At 37.8% G+C, this 22,337-nt stretch overlaps 1 protein-coding gene across 1 annotated transcript in view; it reads right to left on the bottom strand.

The window, feature by feature from the left end:
* LOC131942645 (uncharacterized) overlaps positions 1-22,337 on the bottom strand; it is a 32,253-nt gene that overhangs the window by 8,485 nt on the left and 1,431 nt on the right. Inside the window, exons 2-3 of the mRNA XM_059302543.1 lie at positions 9,241-9,313; positions 7,385-7,439 (exon numbers count right to left, since the gene is read on the bottom strand). Coding sequence (XP_059158526.1) covers positions 7,385-7,432 — 48 coding nt within the window. The 5' untranslated portion in view covers positions 7,433-7,439; positions 9,241-9,313. The remainder of the gene's footprint in view (positions 1-7,384; positions 7,440-9,240; positions 9,314-22,337) is intronic.

Below are 22,337 nucleotides of genomic sequence, written 5' to 3' on the forward strand. Positions count from 1 at the left end.
AATTTTTTGTGACCGAACGAAAGGATATTTTTGAAAACTTTCTTCGGCAATATTGTTCTAAATTATGGCAGGAATCGATTGGTAAATGTTTCAAGTCGCTAAGTGGTCTGGTTGCCGAGATATGGGCTAAAAACTGCATTTTTTCGAAGTTTGTTGGCTTTTCCGGGAAATCCAGGAAGGAATTCCGGGAATTTTTTGGCCCATAATCATCCTCGAAATTTGCTTAACATATTTGCTTTTGAAACTAGTCCTCGATATTGCTTCATTGAGGAGGAGATACGACTTTAAGCTGCGGACATCCATCCATCCATTCCCAGAAATGACGAGTTAATAATCGCAATTCTCCAGAATGGAAATTGCGCTAAAAAAAACCCAGCTAAAGTTGTTTTAAATAAGCAGATAAAAAGGATGTATATGAATTACATTAGTGACCAACCGAAAACTGTATATTACATCAGTGCCAAACCAAAGGCTGTATGTACATATAGGCCTATATATATATATATATATATATATATATATATATATATATATATATATATAATATAGTTATATAATATATATTAGTAGAATTTCTCACTAAATTTTAAATTAAACTATTTCATAATTTTGTAATTTAACCTATTTCATTGCAAAGTACATCGTGAATCATCAAACAACAGAAGTAATCGAGTCCTACTACAGTTTATAATCCAGGGTGTGGGATAATTGTTAGGGGGATATGTCTTACTGCAGTTTATAGTCCAGGGTGTGGGATAATTGTAAGCGGGATACGTCCTACTGCAGTTTATGATCCGGGGTGTGGGATATATGTAAGGGGGATACGTCCTACTACAGTTTATAATCCAGGGTGTGGGATAATTGTTAGGGGGATATGTCCTACTACAGTTTATAATCCAGGGAGTGGGATAATTGTTAGGGGGATATGTCTTACTGCAGTTTATAATTGACCGTGTGGGATAATTGTAAGGGGGATATGTCCTACTACAGTTTATAGTCCAGGGTGTAGGATAATTGTAAGGGGGATATGTCTTACTGCAGTTTATAATCCAGGGTGTGGGATAATTGTTAAGGGGATATGTCTTACTGCAGTTTATAGTCCAGGGTGTGGGATAATTGTAAGGGGGATATGTCTTACTGCAGTTTATAATCCAGGGTGTGGGATAATTGTAAGGGGGATATGTCTTACTGCAGTTTATGATCCAGGGTGTGGGATAATTGTTAAGGGGATATGTCTTACTGCAGTTTATAATCCAGGGTGTGGGATAATTGTAAGGGGGATATGTCTTACTACAGTTTATAATCCAGGGTGTGGGATAATTGTAAGGGGGATATGTCCTACTACAGTTTATAGTCCAGGGTGTGGGATAATTGTTACGGGGATATGTCTTACTGCAGTTTATAATTGACCGTGTGAGATAATTGTTAGGGGGATATGTCCTACTACAGTTTATAGTCCAGGGTGTGGGATAATTGTAAGCGGGATACGTCCTACTGCAGTTTATGATCCAGGGTGTGGGATATATGTAAGGGGGATACGTCCTACTACAGTTTATAATCCAGGGTGTGGGATAATTGTTAGGGGTATATGTCCTACTACAGTTTATAATCCAGGGTGTGGAATAATTGTTAGGGGGATATGTCTTACTGCAGTTTATAATTGACCGTGTGAGATAATTGTTAGGGGTATATGTCTTACTGCAGTTTATGATCCAGGGTGTGGAATAATTGTTAGGGGGATATGTCTTACTGCAGTTTATAATTGACCGTGTGAGATAATTGTTAGGGGGATATGTCCTACTACAGTTTATAATTGACCGTGTGGGATAATTGTAAGGGGGATATGTCTTACTGCAGTTTATGATCCAGGGTGTGGGATAATTGTTAGGGGGATATGTCTTACTGCAGTTTATAGTCCAGGGTGTGGGATAATTGTAAGCGGGATACGTCCTACTGCAGTTTATGATCCAGGGTGTGGGATATATGTAAGGGGGATACGTCCTACTACAGTTTATAATCCAGGGTGTGGGATAATTGTTAGGGGGATATGTCCTACTACAGTTTATAATCCAGGGTGTGGGATAATTGTTAGGGGGATATGTCCTACTACAGTTTATAATCCAGGGTGTGGGATAATTGTTAGGGGGATATGTCCTACTACAGTTTATAATCCAGGGTGTGGGATAATTGTTAGGGGGATATGTCTTACTGCAGTTTATAATCCAGGGTGTGGGATAATTGTAAGGGGGATATGTCTTACTGCAGTTTATAATTGACCGTGTGGGATAATTGTTAGGGGGATATGTCCTACTACAGTTTATAATCCAGGGTGTAGGATAATTGTAAGGGGGATATGTCTTACTGCAGTTTATAATTGACCGTGTGGGATAATTGTTAGGGGGATATGTCCTACTACAGTTTATAGTCCAGGGTGTAGGATAATTGTAAGGGGATATGTCCTACTGCAGTTTATGATCCAGGGTGTAGGATAATTGTAAGGGGGATATGTCTTACTGCAGCTTATAATTGACCGTGTGGGATAATTGTAAGGGGGATATGTCTTACTACAGTTTATGATCCAGGGTGTGCGATAATTGTTAGGGGGATATGTCTTACTACAGTTTATGATCCAGGGTGTGGGATAATTGTTAGGGGGATATGTCTTACTGCAGTTTATGATCCAGGGTGTGGGATAATTGTTAGGGGGATATGTCTTACTGCAGTTTGTAATCCAGGGTGTGGGATAATTGTTAGGGGGATATGTCCTACTACAGTTTGTAATTGACCGTGTGGGATAATTGTTAGGGGGATATGTCCTACTACAGTTTATAATCCAGGGTAGGGTCCGGGGAGGTGGGGTCATTGACATCGCTAATTGATCTGGAGATAAGGACGATGGAAACATGACCAGTTGTTAATGGGGAGGGGAATCACGTCATGTTGCTGTTTTAACTAGCTCCTACCCCATTGAGTAACTTTACGTAACACCTCTATAGGCTACATCACATCCATTCAGTAACTTTACGTAACATCTCTATAGGCTACATCACATCCATTGAGTAACTTTACGTAACATCTCTATAAGCTACATCACATCCATTGAGTAACTTTATGTAACATCTCTATAGGCTACATCACATCCCTTGAGTAACTTTACGTAACATCTCTATAGGCTACATCACATCCATTGAGTAACTTTACGTAACATCTCTATAGGCTACATCACATACATTGAGTAACTTTACGTAACATCTCTATAGGCTACATCACATCCATTGAGTAACTTTACGTAACATCTCTATAGGCTACATCACATCCATTGAGTAACTTTACGTAACATCTCTATAGGCTACATCACATCCATTGAGTAACTTTACGTAACATCTCTATAGGCTACATCACATCCCTTGAGTAACTTTACGTAACATCTCTATAGGCTACATCACATCCATTGAGTAACTTTACGTAACATCTCTATATGCTACATCACATCCATTGAGTAACTTTACGTGACATCTCTATAGGCTACATCACATCCATTGAGTAACTTTACGTAACATCTCTATAGGCTACATCACATCCCTTGAGTAACTTTACGTAACATCTCTATAGGCTACATCACATCCATTGAGTAACTTTACGTAACATCTCTATAGGCTACATCACATCTATTGAGTAACTTTACGTAACATCTCTATAGGCTACATCACATCCCTTGAGTAACTTTACGTAACATCTCTATAGGCTACATCACATCCATTGAGTAACTTTACGTTACATCTCTATAGGCTCAATCACATCCATTGAGTAACTTTACGTAACATCTCTATAGGCTACATCACATCTATTGAGTAACTTTACGTAACATCTCTATAGGCTACATCACATCCCTTGAGTAACTTTACGTAACATCTCTATAGGCTACATCACATCCCTTGAGTAACTTTACGTAACATCTCTATAGGCTACATCACATCCATTGAGTAACTTTACGTAACATCTCTATAGGCTACATCACATCCATTGAGTAACTTTACGTAACATCTCTATAGGCTACATCACATCCCTTGAGTAACTTTACGTAACATCTCTATAGGCTACATCACATCCATTGAGTAACTTTACGTAACATCTCTATAGGCTACATCACATCCCTTGAGTAACTTTACGTAACATCTCTATAGGCTACATCACATCCCTTGAGTAACTTTACGTAACATCTCTATAGGCTACATCACATCCATTGAGTAACTTTACGTAACATCTCTATAGGCTACATCACATCTATTGAGTAACTTTACGTAACATCTCTATAGGCTACATCACATCCCTTGAGTAACTTTACGTAACATCTCTATAGGCTACATCACATCCCTTGAGTAACTTTACGTAACATCTTATAGCAGAGTTTCTTTCAAGCACCCCCCCCCCCCCAACCCGAAGAAAGTCTACCGCCCCCTCGAACGAAATGGAATTTATATAGAAAATATATACTTTTGACATTGTCCGCCCCCCCCCCCCCCCCCTCCCCCCGGAAATCGTTTTCCAACACGGGAAAAGTCACTAAAATCCTGCTAGCTAGAATATTTATAACAAATTAAGGTTATAAAATTGTAATATCAGTCTCTTAAACGAGGCATTTCTCGCTACATTTTTAAGAAATCCGTACCTTATCGAGGTAAATTTGACATGAGACCGACGTTATGTACACACGGGACCTGAGGCCGACGTTACGTACACACGGGACCTGAGGCCGACGTTATTTACACACGGCACCTAAGGCCGACGTTATATACACACGGGACCTGAGGCCGACGTTATGTACACACGGGACCTGAGGCCGACGTTATGTACACACGGGACCTGAGGCCGACGTTATTTACACACGGGACCTGAGGCCGACGTTCCGTACACACGGGACCTGAGGCCGACGTTATGTACACACGGGACCTGAGGCCAACGTTACGTACACACGGGACCTGAGGCCGACGTTACGTACACACGGGACCTGAGGCCGAAGTTACGTACACACGGGACCTGAGGCCGACGTTACGTACACACGGGACCTGAGGCCGACGTTATGTACACACGGGACCTGAGGCCGACGTTATGTACACACGGGACCTGAGGCTGACGTTAAGGGCCGACGTTATGTACACACGGGACCTGAGGCCGACGTTATGTACACACGGGACCTGAGGCCGACGTTACGTACACACGGGACCTGAGGCCGACGTTATTTACACACGGGACCTAAGGCCGACGTTATATACACACGGGACCTGAGGCCGACGTTATTTACACACGGGACCTGAGGCCGACGTTCCGTACACACGGGACCTGAGGCCGACGTTACGTACACACAGGACCTGAGGCCGACGTTACGTACACACGGGACCTGAGGCCGACGTTACGTACACACGGGACCTGAGGCCAACGTTACGTACATACGGGACCTGAGGCCGACGTTACGTACACACGGGACCTGAGGCCGACGTTACGTACACACGGGACCTAAGGCCGACGTTACGTACACACGGGACCTGAGGCCGACGTTACGTACACACGGGACCTGAGGCCGACTTTATGTAAACACGGGACCTGAGGCCGACGTTATGTAAACACGGGACCTGAGGCCGACGTTATGTAAACACGGGACCTGAGGCCGACGTTATGTACACACGGGACCTGAGGCCGACGTTAATGGCCGACGTAATGTACACACGGAATCTGAGGCCGACGTTCCGTACACACGGGACCTGAGGCCGACGTTACGTACACACGGGACCTAAGGCCGACGTTACGTACACACGGGACCTGAGGCCGACGTTACGTACACACGGGACCTGAGGCCGACTTTATGTAAACACGGGACCTGAGGCCGACGTTATGTAAACACGGGACCTGAGGCCGACGTTATGTAAACACGGGACCTGAGGCCGACGTTATGTAAACACGGGATCTGAGGCCGACGTTACGTACACACGGGACCTGAGGCCGACGTTATGTACACACGGGACCTGAGGCCGATGTCCCATATAAATATAGCTAGATCAGAATATCTGCCATTTGTGTATACTTTTGAAATACATACTTATGCAGAAAACATTTTCTGTTTAACGTTAATGTATGAACACAATTTTTTATAAGACGTTAATAAAATTAATGAAGACATATTTTGATGTAAGAAAATAAAATACACAAGTAAAATAAAAGTCGAGAACGAATGCTTTTATTTTTAATACATGGCGTCAGTAGAAATGGAATACGTTGCCAATTGAAACGTTAATTGCAGTATTTAGTCAAATTTCTTGTCGGCGTTATTGTTATCATTTTTTAATAGGCAGATCTTCCAAGTTGATTATTTGATGAATTAGTTACTGGTAAAGTAGAATCTGTCAGCTAATAGTGTTTTGCTAAACTATTTCGTCTCCTAAATATTTCCAATAATCCTTTACTTCTTAGCCATGAAACAGGTTACATTAGAATACAATAATACAATTTTATTAAAAATAAATATTTATTTAAAAAAATGTTTAGTATAATTTTACTTCAGGATGAAGAGTGGCCTCCCTTCAAAATTCCACCGGAGAGTTAAGTTCTAAAATACATTTACAAAACATGAAACGTGTCATCCTTGGAGAGACGACAGGTGCCAACCAACCTGCACCCATTTTGTTAAAATAAAAATATTTTCAAACATAGATGGTCCGCAGTTTGAAACCCCAATATACACTAATGGATGTAATTATTTCACATCAGATGTTAATAATTTATTCATTTATACATATTTTTTCTAGGTTCAAAAAGTGTTTTCGATACGGCACGTTTGGCAAATATTCCTCTTCGAGATTTTGAAGTAATTAATGTTTTTATTCAGAAAATTATGTCAGATCAATTCACAGGTCATTAAGAAATCTTTTTTTTTTGTCGGCAAAAAATAATAAATAAATAAATAAATAAAAAGGAAACAATGATTGAAAACATAAATATCAATGAATACCAGTTTTTTTTAACTGTACTCTTATAGCAATAAATCAATTTCGGAATTAAAATAAATTAATAAAATCAGGAAATTGATGTTAGTCTGGTTATGGGGAAGCGATATATATATATATATATATATATATATATATATATATATATATATATAAATAACATGAACCATCGATCTATTTCTATTGACATTTATAAGACACTTGGCAGTAATGGTAAACAATCCAATTATAATTTTAACCAGTGCTTATATTTTCACGGCTGTTTCTGGTGCTAATATTCACTTATAACCAGGCTAATACTCACCTGTAGCCAGTGCTAATGTTTTCACAAAACACCAAGTGACGCACATTCAACCTTTCATAAACAAATAAAGCATAGCACTTACCATAGTGGCTTTAGCAGCAATGTGACTTCGCTTTTTACTTGAGTCCATTTTGTAGCTAAGAAAATGTAATATCTCTCTATACGAAATATATTACTTTTTTAATTTAGTGTCTATATGCAAATATGGAGGTTTGTGAAAAATATCACATAAATCTAAATATAGCTCTAAACTTAGCACTAACCACAACCAACCACAACAAACACACGAACGCAAACGTAACGCAAACAATAACGCAAATGGAAACATAAACTTAATGCAAACACAAGTACAAATAGAGACGCAATTATATTTAAGAGAACAAACGTAACACAAACATATACTTAAACACGAACGCAAACACAGACATAAACACAAAGACAAACAGAAAAGCAAAAACACGCAAACGCAAATTGACAGACAAACAAACGTTAACAAAAACCCAAACAATAACGCAAATGGAAACAATCTTAAACACAGAATTCATTTAATAACAACGGCTTCTAAACTTTTATTGATCAATAATAATAACTAGTAAACAGTACAGTCAGTATATAAAATGAATTAAATAAATAAAAGGTAGTATTTAAAATACTTTTAATCATCAACTTAGATCTTAGTACAAAAAAATGAACACCTTAAAACTATTATATAACGGCGATCAAGTCAAGTTTTTTTTACTTTGTGCATGTCTTCCACAAACATACATTATGTATACCCGAAACAATAGAAAACTTTTCTCCCCCTAGCTTCTTTCACCCTATATAACAATTAGACTCAATAGATGTACGACAGGGCAAAATCTGACTGTGATCAGTTGAATTAAAGAAAATAACACACAAGTTCATTAAAGAAATGTACCCAGCAACCCTTGAATTAGAGAAAATAACACACAAGTTCATTAAAGAAATGTACCCAGCAACCCTTGAATTAGAGAAAATAACACACAAGTTCATTAAAGAAATGTACCCAGCAACCCTTGAATTAGAGAAAATAACACACAAGTTCATTAAAGAAATGTACCCAGCAACCCTTGAATTAGAGAATACTTAGATGACTCGGATGAAGAAGCTAATGAAATGAGATTGATGACCAGCTTGCAAAACGTGGGGGACATTCAAAACAGCCAGAAATATTGCTACACCAGAAAGACATGCGAACAATAACATAACTAATATTTCTGGAGAAGACTCAGCAGTTGGTCTGCGATGTTGGTCTTGTTATCTGATTCATACAATGTAATCATTTTCTTAACAAAGAATAGCGTAACAGGATAAGTCAGTCAATAAGAAATAGTAATGAAGTCTCGATAAAATACTCGATATTTATTGACTTTCCAATTTTTACACTACGACATTGCAACTTAAGAGACAACATTGTTGTAACATTTGAAGCAGTAGGTTATCATTCATACACATAGAATTTTTGGCTGTTTTATTTAAACAAACCAAACGTTCAACGTCGAACATATTTGATAGAAACTGTTATTCGTTTTAATTAGGTTTGATGACTTTACAGTATTTCAGTTAATAATTATGTTTTTACTGGCTATATTAATAATTGAGTAGAACTCTATATCCTTTTTATAATTATGATTTTACTGACTGTATTAATATTTTAGGCTATCCTTTTTATATTTATGATTTTACTGACTATGTTAATATTTTAGTTTATCCTTTTTATATTTATGATTTTACTGTAAAAGCCGTCTACACAACCACGTCAATCCTGCTAGTAAAAATGATGGGTCGTGCATGATGTCATATTAGTTTCTCACGATATCGTCTTAAAAAATGACACCTCTAACAACTGGTGCTAAGGTAAGTTCCAGGTACTAACTACCGAAGGTAACGATGAAAAGAAAAGAAAACACAATTTACCTTGATGTGTCCACACGTCAGTTTTAGTGTAGTGTCCGAGGGGGTCAGTCTGTCTCAGGCTGTAGAAGGGTAGCTTTTGGAGACATTTGACAAACCAAAACGTCCATCACGATTGTAATAAATTATAGACTTGTTAACTTATTATACTCTAACTAGCGATCCAGTCCCGCGCGCTAGGGTCAACGCGAAGATGCGCAACGGAAAACTGCGCACAAAAAAAAGTGCGCAAGGGCATTTTTTCCCCCTTAAATCGAGCATTTATAGACATTAGTAACGAATTACCACATGTATATTGTATCATAATAAAGCACTTTTCACGAAATATGACAAAACTGAAGAGTAGGCCTATGTGTATAAATAGTTTGTATTTGTGCATTTTTTCTGTTTGCGCATCTTTCTGGGAACCGTCCCTATTGTATTGTACTCTTTAAAAAAATGTAGGTGCCATTGTGCTCGCGCCAATTCGCACCCTGCCGGGGCACAGCCCCTCGAAAATTGCAAGTTTTTTTTTTTCGCGAAGAAACTTTTCAAAGTAGGCCTATTTACTTTACTTTGAGAACTGTAGGCTTGATTTTGTTACATTATTTTTTTATGGACAGAGGGAAACAACACATGAATATTTTTGAAAAATAATCTAAACATGGTTAATTCTTCTGATTGTATAAAAGTCAATGATATTCTTTATTATTATTTAAGGGGCCCTCGGGGGGATATTGAAAGGTCCTTGGGTGGCCGAAACTGATTTTTTTTATTCCAATGAAACATTCCCCAGGGTGGTCTCATCAACTCTCCAAAAATTCAGTTGTAATTCATAAATGAAATCAAGTTTTTTGACGTCATAAAAAAGCTAGACCCTCGTCTAAAAACATTCACACACCCAGTGCCGGCGCCAGGTTATTTCGCGCCCTAGGAAAAACTTATTAAAATGCGCCCCCATACACACACACATATATATATATATATATATATATATATAAATATAAATATATATATATATATCTATCTATCTATATATATATATATATATATATATATATAAATATAAATATATATATATATATCTATCTATCTATATATATATATATATATATATATATATATATATAGGCCTATATATATATATATATATATATATATATATATATATATATATATATATATACATATATATATATATATATATCTAATATATAAAGCTCAGTTCTGTAACGTGTGGCAAAAACAAAAAAAGTTTGTCGTTGACACTTCTACGGATTTAAGTGTTAGATTTTTTATCGTGCTCATAGTCTACATTTACGAGTCAAAAAATTACCATTGAAAGTCTTTAAAAACAATTTTCATTCTATTTACTTAGAAGAATAATTTTTAATTATGAACGCGACATAAAATTTTTAAAAAGTGTATCGACGTTTATAAAATTTCTAAAATTGTGTCGGAAATGTATTGACTGCACAGTTACTTCCCTTTAATAAAAAAAAATTCTTAAGAAGAGAGAATTAACATTTTATTACTTTGTTTTTGGTGTTAAGAAAAAAAAATAATTACACAATTAGCGGGGATTGATTAAGTGCAATGTCGTTAGGTATTTTTAACACTGCCTTTTATTTATTCTATACACTGAACATACTGTTCAATAATTATTATTTTTTTTTAAAATCAATAACATTTAATAAGCCAGGTCCTACAAATCCTATATGTTTATTTCTTTCCATTTACGGATAAGCTTGGAGTATTATCATTTTTGTTCACTAAATTGAAACAGGCGCGTCCGCCGGCGCCCTTGCACGGTTCGATTTGGCTCCCTGGGCTATCATGTGAGCGCTATGCTGCATAGTTTTGTTTTTAACAGTGCGATAGACTATGGGTAAGAAAGGTTACTATAGTCTTTAAGTGAATCAAATCCGGGCGTCCTCCGGCACCCCGACAGGGTGCTATTTGGCGCCCCGGGCCTTCCGGTGTACGCTATGGTATATACGTTCGCGTGAGTTCAAAAGACTATGAATAAGTTATGTACTATAGTCGTTTACTAAGTTCAATCAGGCGGTGATGTCATGGTGCGTCCTCTGGCGCCCAGACAGGGTGCTATTTGGGGCCCCGGGCCTCCCGTGTTCGGTTTCGCGCCTACGTTCATTAAAGTGAGTGCAAAAGACTATGAATAAGTTTGGGTACTATAGTCGTTTATTAAGCTGAAACAGGCGATTCCGCCCCGGGCTAGACTCTGAGCACTGTGCGTTTATGTTCGCGTTAGTGTTTTTTTTGTGTTTAGGTTGGGTTTGCGTTAGTGGTTGCGTTTTGATTTGGTTCGTTTTTGTTCTTTCTTTTTTCGTTTTCGTTTGTGTTTTATCTTCTTTGCGTTTGTGTTTGTATTAGTGTTTGTGGTTGGTTTTGCGTTTGTATTTGGTTTGTTTTCGTTTGTTTTTTCGTTTGTGTTTTTTTCTTTGGGTTTGTGGTTGGTTTTGCATTTGGATTTGGTTTGTTTTCGGTTGCTTTTTCGTTTTTTTTTTTTCTTTGTGTTCGTATTGGTGTTTGTGGTTGTGGTTGGGTTAGTTGTTAGGTTTTTGTTTTCGTTTGTATTTGTAATTGTGTTAGCTTTATGTTTGCGTTTTGTTGTTTTGGTTTGGGTTTGGGTGTGCAATGCCGGGTTTATGATGATTACTAAACACACAGGTAATGGTCTTTAACAGAAAGGTTTTTCACAGAAGCCAGAGCAGGGCCTGGCCGGGACGGCTAGTATATATATATATATATATATATACATATATATATATATATATATATATATATATATATATCTATAATATAACGCTGCTGGTAGTGTGTCAGTCCTTCCTTCCTTCTGTCACCGCTATAGCTTTTGGAATCATAAAAGTAAACATTCGCACCATGCTGTGCTTTTCAGTGCACCGCAGTGTCTTATTATAAGTATAAGAGTAGGGTTTGTTTATATAGCGGCATAGAGCTATTTTATAATTTCCACTGTTTGTACAATTTTGCATAACGTAAAGAGAATATTAAATACACGCACATTGCTAAAACATATTAAAAGGATCAATGTCAAATATAGTTTTCGTTAATATTCCTAGAAAAAGTGGATACATTTTAATAACATAATAACAGTACGGTAGAAAAATCAAATTAATGTAACTCTTTTCTAATTTTGACAAAGGAGGTAATTTAAAAATACATTAAACTCACGCTAATAAAAAATGTGAATGCAAATATACGTTCGTCATAGAAGGAATTAGTGTTGCAATAATATAATTAGCAAAATGTGAATGCAAATTATTCGGATGTGTAAGAGGAAATTATTGTTAGAAAATTATAATTAGCATGGATTGATAAAAGGCAATCTCTTATTTATTTTATTCACTGAATGTAGGCCCTACTGTTTATTACTTATAATTTTTAATCAACTATTCAGCACTATTATAGACGCGTCATCACGTTCATTAGGTGCGCATTGGTTTTAGTTATGAAACTCTATTGTAAATTTTTAAAATTTAAAGTACTGGAAAAAAATGCGTGAATGGATAAAGTGAAATATTGTATATATTATAGATATTGCCTATTATTTATACTGTTTTCTAATTATTATTCTATCTTTCGGGTTTTATAGGAGAGGCGTAGCGAGGGGGGGGGGGCATATGTCCCCGGGTGCCGACCTTGGGGGGCGCCAAAGTGGGTTGTAAAACATTTGCGAGGGGGGGGGGGGTGGTGGAAATCGAAGGTTTTAGGGCGGGGGGGGGGGAAAGGGGTGCAAATCGAAAGTTTGAGGGGGGTGCAAATCACCGGAAAGGGCGCGATTTGGCGCTACGGGCTAGACTGTGAGCAATATGCCTTTATGATTGCATTTAAATTGTGTTTATGTTATGAGTGTTGTGTTTGTTTTTTCGTGGTTTTTTTTTTTTTTTTTTTTTTTTGCGTTCGTTTGTGTTGTGTTTAGTTTTGTTCTGTTCCCAAGTTGGTACATTTAAAAAAGATTTACCGTGGCGGAGCACGGGATGCAGCTAGTATATATATATATATATATATATGCATATATATATATATATATATATATGCATATATATATATATATATATATATATATATATATATATATATATATATATATGCATATATATATATATATATATATATATATATATATATATATATATATATATATATATATGCATATATATATATATATATATATATATATATATATATATATATATATATATATATATATATATATATATATATATATATATATATATATATATATATGCATATATATATATATATATATATATATATATATATATATATATATATATATATATATATATAATAGTTTCGCTGTCTCTCTATCTATCTATCTATCTGTCTGACAAGAACGCTCTAGAGAAAACACAAGCAAAATAAAAACATGCACAGTAATTCGAAAAACGAAATATGACGTCGACACATTTAGCATATTAAAGTTGAAAATAATCTCAAGGCGGAAAGTGCACACAGTAATGACGTCATTGATTATCGCGTAAACATTGAATAAACAGGAAATGTCTAATCTAAATGGTTTGCGTGAAGAGTTTCTTGCATACAATTCTTCGGGTAGGGGCGAAGCCCCACCCCCCGCGTAAGAACGTCTGAGGGGGGTGGGGGTGGGGGGGGGGGGGTTGAGTGGGGGGTGGTTTTAATTTAGACTTTTTCCTCCCCGGAGAGGGGTGGGGGTACTTGAAATTTTCGGGGGCGGGGGTAGAATTTTCGGGGAGGGGGCGGACACTGGAAAAAGTATATAATTATATTTCGTTGAATGGGACGGTAGACATGTTTTTTTAGGGGGGGGGGGGGGTTGTGGGTGGGGGGTGGGGGGAGGGGGTGGTGTGTGGGGGGGGGATGGGGGGTGAGTGGGGGGGGGGGTGGTTTTAATTTAGACTTTTTCCTCCCCGGAGAGGGGTGGGGGTACTTGAAATTTTCGGGGGCGGGGGTAGAATTTTCGGGGAGGGGGCGGACACTGGAAAAAGTATATAATTATATTTTGTTGAATGGGACGGTAGACATGCTTTTTTTTGGGGGGGTGGGGGGGGTGGTGTGTGTGTGGGGGGGGGGGGGTGGGGGGTGAGTGGGGGGTGGTTTTAATTTAGACTTTTTCCTCCCCGGAGAGGGGTGGGGGTACTTGAAATTTTCGGGGGCGGGTGTAGAATTTTCGGGGAGGGGGCGGACACTGGAAAAAGTATATAATTATATTTCGTTGAATGGGACGGTAGACATGTTTTTTTTTTGGGGGGGGGGTGGGGGGTGGGGGGGGGGTGTGTGTGTGGGGTGGTGTGTGTAGGGGTGGGGGTGGGGGGTGGGGTGGGGGGGGGTGGTGTGGGTGGGGGTGGGGGGTGGGGGTGGTGTGTGTGGGGGGGTGGTTTTTGTTTAGAGAAAAGAGACAGCACTATCAACCTAGCGCCCGGTGTATCCTTCCTCAACGGGCCATTTTTCTAGTATCTATAATATAAGTGGGCTGTGTCTGTCCTTCCTTCCTTCCTTCCTTCCTTCCTTCCTTCCTTCCGTCCGTCCGTCATCGCTATAGATTTTGGGACTATAAAAGTAAACTACGCACCATGCTGTGCTTTTCAGTGCACCACAGTGTCTTATTATAAGTATTAGAGTAGGGTTTGTTTATATAGCGGCATAGAGCTATTTTATAATTTCCACTGTTTGTACAATTTTGCATAACGTAAAGAGAATATTAAATACACGCACATTGCTAAAACATATTAAAAGGATCAATGTCAAATATAGTTTTCGTTAATATTCCTAGAAAAAGTGGATACATTTTAATAACATAATAACTATAGGTTAGAAAAATCTAATTAAACTGTTTAGTAATTTTGCCAGGGGAGGTATTTTAAAAATAAATTGAACTCACGCTAAAAATGTGAATGCAAAATCTGCAAGACGGAATAATTGTTGGAATAATATAATTAGCAAAATGTGAATGCAAATTATGCAGACGTGTAAGAGTACATTATTGTTGGAATATTATAATTAGCATTGATTGATAAAAGGCTATTTTTTATTTATTATGTTCACTGAATGTAATGTTTACTACTTATAATTTTTAATCAACTATTCTTCATTATTATATTAAGTCATCACGTTTATTAGGTGAGCAATGGTTTTAGTCATGAACATTGTAAATTATTGTAAATTTTTAAAAGTACTGAAAAAAATGCATGAATTTATAAAGTGCAATATGGTCGGTAAAACACTGATATTCTAAATACTGCCTTTAATTTATTTGCGGAAAAGCTAGGGGTTTTATAACAGAGGCGTAGCAAGAGGGGGGGGGGGGTAGGGTGGAAATCGAAAGTTTGAGGGAGGTGGGAGGGTGTAAATCGAAATTTTCCGCCGGCGCTCGGAAAGGGCGCGATTTGGCGCTACGGGATAGACTGTGAGCAATATGCCTTTATGATTACATTTAAATTGAGTTTATGTTGAGTGTTGTGTTTGTTTTTTCGTTTTTGTTTTTTCTTTGCGTTCGTTTGTGTTGTATTTAGTTTTGTTCTGTTCCCAACTTGGTACATTTAAAAAAGATTTACCGTGTGTTGTGGTTGTGGTTGTGGTTGTTTTGTGGTTGTGGTTGTGTTGTGGTTGTAATGTGGTTGTGTTGTGGTTGTGTTTTGTTTGTGTTGTGTTTTTGTTTGTTTTGTTCTGTTCCAAAGTTGGTATATTTTAAAAAGACTTACCGTGGCGGAGCACGGGATGCAGCTAGTATATATATATATATATATATATATATATATATATATATATATATATATATATATATATATATATATATATATATATATATATATATATATATTAGAAGACTGTCTCACTAAATTCTAAATGAAATCATTTCATCCATCATGAGACAACAAACCACTCAGAGATAGGCTCGAACTCTTTTCTGGCCATGAGTAATCAAGTTTTAAAATTACTCATTTACGCCCAACGAAAATTATGAATAGTGTTCCTGTTTATTTGGCAAGTCGGTCAAAGACTATGAATCAAGGAAACTTGATATGTGTAATGGTTTCCCGTGTTCTTTTTTCGCTTTGCATTTATACTATTAATTTGGAATTAATTCCTTTTTATAGCTTAGTCATTCGTCAGGATGCTTAATTCTAATAATTCTTAAGAGAAGAATTTTTAGTTTTAATTCGCTTGGTGAGAAACTATTTTAATTAGTTTTATCAGCACCCCGATTCGACTATTTAAAGGAGAGAATAAGTCATGAAAGTGGTTTAAAGATTTACCTATTTTTCATACTACAACTTATGCAGTTTTTTTTTCTCTACGCAACAGTGTGTTTTAGTTACTGTAGAACAATCACTGCTGCAATCGATTAGTTTTATTTTTTATATAACCACTATTCTATCATACATCAAGGTGCAAAATTTTTTTTGGTCGGATTTTGCCCCCCCCCCCTACCCTAAACGGACTGCGTTAAGCGCCGACCCAAAAAGGGGGCAAACGTGATAGGTAATAACATAGAGATCTCATTACTGAATTTACTGAATTGTATACAGTCGAAATAAAGAATGTGGACTGCTACTTGGCATTACAGACTTATTTAACTGTTTTCTACACCAATTGTGTGACACCAAAATAATAAAGCGGGAGTGATCTCACCTAAACTTTCTCATTTCACATTTTTGCGCCCCCCCCCCCCCGTACGGACAGCGCCCTAGGCGGCCGCCTAGTTCGCCTTATAGGTAGCGCCGGCCCTGCACACACCTGAAGCTAGATGTTTTTGTCCTTAAAATCGAACTTATAACAAATCAATAGATGATTCAAACTATCGCCGAATAACAATGAACTACAGCCATTGTTGCGCGTTGGCATTTCTCACTGTGGACAATCTATGTGGGAAGATTTCAAAAGGAATGAACAGCAACTACATGAACAACAGCACACTATCGTCTCTACCGCGTCTCTAAGTCAAGTGGGGAAAAAGGCATCATGTTAGATTAAAGGGCTAAACAGAGGCGTCGCGAGGCGGGGGGTGCCGACTGTACCGGGTGACACCATTTAGGTGGGGTGAACCCAAGACAAAAAATTGCAAGATCTATAGAATAAATATGTTTTTGCCAGTTCAATGAATGGTCAATTAGGTTTAAAAAGTATTTTAAGTACATAATTAAGATCCCGACAAGAAAGGGGTGTGTGACACCATGACGTAAACATGCAAACCATAGAGAAAACAATGCTACATCCAGCTGTAACAACAACCTACTATAGATAAACATCATTAGTATTAAATGTGTACACTTTAAAGCTTTAATCAGGGGGGGGGGGGGGGGCTGGCACCAACTGCAAAATTTACAGAAAAAAATAAGGGGGGGGGGGGTGACATCATGTGGTGCCACTCGACATAGCGACGCCACTGGGGCTAAATCATTGTGAATTGTGTGTGTGTGTGTGTGTTTGGTTTTAACTAATTAATTTTTATTTGGCCTATTTTGTTTCGGACAAAAATGCTTATTTCTATCAGTAAGAAGCAATTCGTTAAATTATCCAAATAGAAGATCTGACAAACGTGTTTTATTAAAAATTGTTTACATTGTTGGAACCTAGTAGATACAGCAAACATATTATCATTAAAGCTATGGGCGACAGAAATGCAGCTTTTAAAATGAACTTAGCTATTCAATCGGCAATATTGTTAATGTTAATGAACTCCATTTTTGAAATTATAATTGCATTTCTATTTGTATAGTAAAATTAAATGTGCAGTTTGTACATTAAATATTTCTCATAAAATACATCAGTTTTAAACAATATGATTTTTCTCTAAATAAGAACGCTATTAAAAACTGTACACGTATTGCAGATTTATTAATCGCCATTTTTGGAAGTGTAACTTGTCTGCAGAAACTCAACGGAGATATTCTTCGTAATTTTTAGAAGTGAAACCTTGTTTTATAGCCCATTCCACATTTAGCTTTTGTTAAGCCATAATTTTTGTACCAAGGGAAGCAACCAAAATAATATTGTTTTGCAAACAATATTAACTTAGTTTTTTCCCTTTGTTAAGGCCTAATTGTCCTTCGATAGATTTTCCGGCCCATGTGGGCCGAAATTACCTTCCCAGGTGTATTTTTCATCAATTTCTCAAAATTTCATGGCAATCAGATGAAAAGTCTAAAAATGCATGAAAGACACACCCACTAACAGACCTACATACATGCTTCCATTTATACATATAGATATAAATACTCAAACTTAAAACATTGGATTATAAAATTTTGTGCCAGAATTATATACGATAAAAAGCGTTTAAGTAAAGTGTATAACAAGGTGATACTTAAAGTGCAGTTGAAGGTCCCATTTCGGCGACTTAACCGACTAGCCATACAGGCATATAATATCGCTGAAAACCATACCCGATAGTCTATTCTTAGAATTAGGTCTAGAGCTTAAAGGTTCCAGATTTAATTAATCACTGTTATGTATTAAGGGGTGTAGGGAAAGAGGTTAAGAAAACGTGAGAACATACTGTTGTAGCTCAACTTGGGGGGGGGGGGGAGATGGGGTGAATAAATCTAATTAATACTGATCCGGATTTGCGAAAATAAGTATCCTTACAAAGGGAAACTACTCTATTTCCATTTTCGGCAAAATCATTCTATGCTACATCCCCTACCTGAAATAACAAAATCATTCTATGCTACATCCCCTACCTGAAATAACAAAATCATTCTATGCTACATCCCCTACCTGAAATAAAATCATTCTATGTTACATCCCCTACCTGAAATAACAAAATCATTCTATGTTACATCCCCTACCTGAAATAATATCATTCTATGCTACATCCCCTACCTGAAATAACAAAATCATTCTATGCTACATCCCCTACCTGAAATAACAAAATCATTCTATGCTACATCCCCTACCTGAAATAATATCATTCTATGCTACATCCCCTACCTGAAATAATATCATTCTATGCTACATCCCCTACCTGAAATAATATCATTCTATGCTACATCCCCTACCTGAAACAAAATCATTCTATGCTACATCCCCTACCTGAAATAAAATCATTCTATGCTACATCCCCTACCTGAAATAATATCATTCTATGCTACATCCCCTACCTGAAATAACAAAATCATTCTATGTTACATCCCCTACCTGAAATAATATCATTCTATGCTACATCCCCTACCTGAAATAATATCATTCTATGCTACATCCCCTACCTGAAATAACAAAATCATTCTATGCTACATCCCCTACCTGAAATAACAATATCATTCTATGCTACATCCCCTACCTGAAATAATATCATTCTATGCTACATCCCCTACCTGAAATAATATCATTCTATGCTACATCCCCTACCTGAAATAACAAAATCATTCTATGCTACATCCCCTACCTGAAATAATATCATTCTATGCTACATCCCCTACCTGAAATAATATCATTCTATGCTACATCCCCTACCTGAAATAATATCATTCTATGCTACATCCCCTACCTGAAATAATAAAATCATTCTATGTTACATCCCCTACCTGAAATAACAAAATCATTCTATGCTACATCCCCTACCTGAAATAACAAAATCATTCTATGCTACATCCCCTACCTGAAATAATATCATTCTATGCTACATCCCCTACCTGAAATAAAATCATTCTATGTTACATCCCCTACCTGAAATAATATCATTCTATGCTACATCCCCTACCTGAAATAACAAAATCAATCTATGCTACATCCCCTACCTGAAATAATAAAATCATTCTATGCTACATCCCCTACCTGAAATAACAAAATCATTCTATGCTACATCCCCTACCTGAAATAACAAAATCATTCTATGTTACATCCCCTACCTGAAATAAAATCATTCTATGCTACATCCCCTACCTGAAATAAAATCATTCTATGCTACATCCCCTACCTGAAATAATATCATTCTATGCTACATCCCCTACCTGAAATAACAAAATCATTCTATGCTACATCCCCTACCTGAAATAACAAAATCATTCTATGTTACATCCCCTACCTGAAATAACAAAATCATTCTATGTTACATCCCCTACCTGAAATAAAATCATTCTATGCTACATCCCCTACCTGAAATAAAATCATTCTATGTTACATCCCCTACCTGAAATAACAAAATCATTCTATGCTACATCCCCTACCTGAAATAACAAAATCATTCTATGTTACATCCCCTACCTGAAATAAAATCATTCTATGCTACATCCCCTACCTGAAATAAAATCATTCTATGCTACATCCCCTACCTGAAATAACAAAATCATTCTATGTTACATCCCCTACCTGAAATAAGAATATCATTCTATGCTACATCCCCTACCTGAAACAAAATCATTCTATGCTACATCCCCTACCTGAAACAAATCATTCTATGCTACATCCCCTACCTGAAAAAACACAACCGGTGACAGGTTTTTTTTTTGGTTGAAGTGTTACGTTCTTTAGGGTGGGTGGGTGGGGTATGATGTCTTGTAACGATAGAAGTGATTAAGACGGGGGTATTCAATGTGATAGAAGAGTTTCTTTCAGACATCTCATTAAAGCAAATCTACCAAACTCAGATCAGACAACTTTACATTGATATCGAAAATATAATTGGTGTCAACCACCCCCCCTCTCCCTAAAAATTAAGTGCGCCCCATCCCCACACCCATTCCAAGAATTACTGCACCACCAAAGAATAATATCTGAAAGAAACACAGTGTAAAACTAGAAAGGTCGTTTATAATCGAGCCCTTAACTTCAGCAATATGTTGTGTCAGTGTCACTAGAGCGTGTCAGTGTCACTAGGGCGTGTCAGTGTCACTAGAGTGTGTCAGTGTCACTAGAGCGTGTCAGTGTCACTAGAGCGTGTCAGTGTCACTAGAGCGTGTCAGTGTCACTAGAGCGTGTCAGTGTCACTAGAGATTGTCAGTGTCACTAGAGATTGTCAGTGTCACTAGAGCGTGTCAGTGTCACTAGAGCAAGAACGAGTCACTAGAGCGTGTCAGTGTCACTAGAGCGAGAACGAGTCACTAGAGCGAGAACGAGTCACTAGAGCGTGCCAGTGTCACTAGAGCGAGAACGAGTCACTAGAGCGTGTCAGTGTCACTAGAGCGTGCCAGTGTCACTAGAGCAAGAACGAGTCACTAGAGCGTGTCAGTGTCACTAGAGCGAGAGCGAGTCACTAGAGCGTGTCAGTGTCACTAGAGCGAGAACGAGTCACTAGAGCGTGTCAGTGTCACTAGAGCGTGTCAGTGTCACTAGAGCGAGAACGAGTCACTAGAGCGTGCCAGTGTCACTAGAGCGAGAACGAGTCACTAGAGCGTGTCAGTGTCACTAGAGCGTGCCAGTGTCACTAGAGCGAGAACGAGTCACTAGAGCGTGTCAGTGTCACTAGAGCGTGCCAGTGTCACTAGAGCAAGAACGAGTCACTAGAGCGTGTCAGTGTCACTAGAGCGAGAGCGAGTCACTAGAGCGTGTCAGTGTCACTAGAGCGAGAACGAGTCACTAGAGCGTGTCAGTGTCACTAGAGCGTGTCAGTGTCACTAGAGCGAGAACGAGTCACTAGAGCGTGCCAGTGTCACTAGAGCGAGAACGAGTCACTAGAGCGTGTCAGTGTCACTAGAGCGTGCCAGTGTCACTAGAGCGAGAACGAGTCACTAGAGCGTGTCAGTGTCACTAGAGCGTGCCAGTGTCACTAGAGCAAGAACGAGTCACTAGAGCGTGTCAGTGTCACTAGAGCGAGAGCGAGTCACTAGAGCGTGTCAGTGTCACTAGAGCAAGAACGAGTCACTAGAGCGTGTCAGTGTCACTAGAGCAAGAACGAGTCACTAGAGCGTGTCAGTGTCACTAGAGCGAGTCGCTAGAGCGAGAGCGAACTGTTCAAGTTTTATCTAGCAAAGTCCATCGCTTCTATTCCTACCAGAAAGTCGACGGATCAGTGGTCGCAACCTGAGCCTCTCTAATGCCACCTCTGCTTTCTAGTTGCTAAATTCTTTCAACTGCTGTTATACAGGAGAAATGATTTTCTAGTCACTACATTTGGTATTTGGTAACAGCGCTCT

The sequence above is a fragment of the Physella acuta genome, unplaced genomic scaffold, assembly GCF_028476545.2.
Source record: "Physella acuta isolate Inbredline_101_S28 unplaced genomic scaffold, ASM2847654v3 ptg000416l, whole genome shotgun sequence".
Lineage (NCBI taxonomy): Eukaryota > Metazoa > Mollusca > Gastropoda > Physidae > Physella > Physella acuta.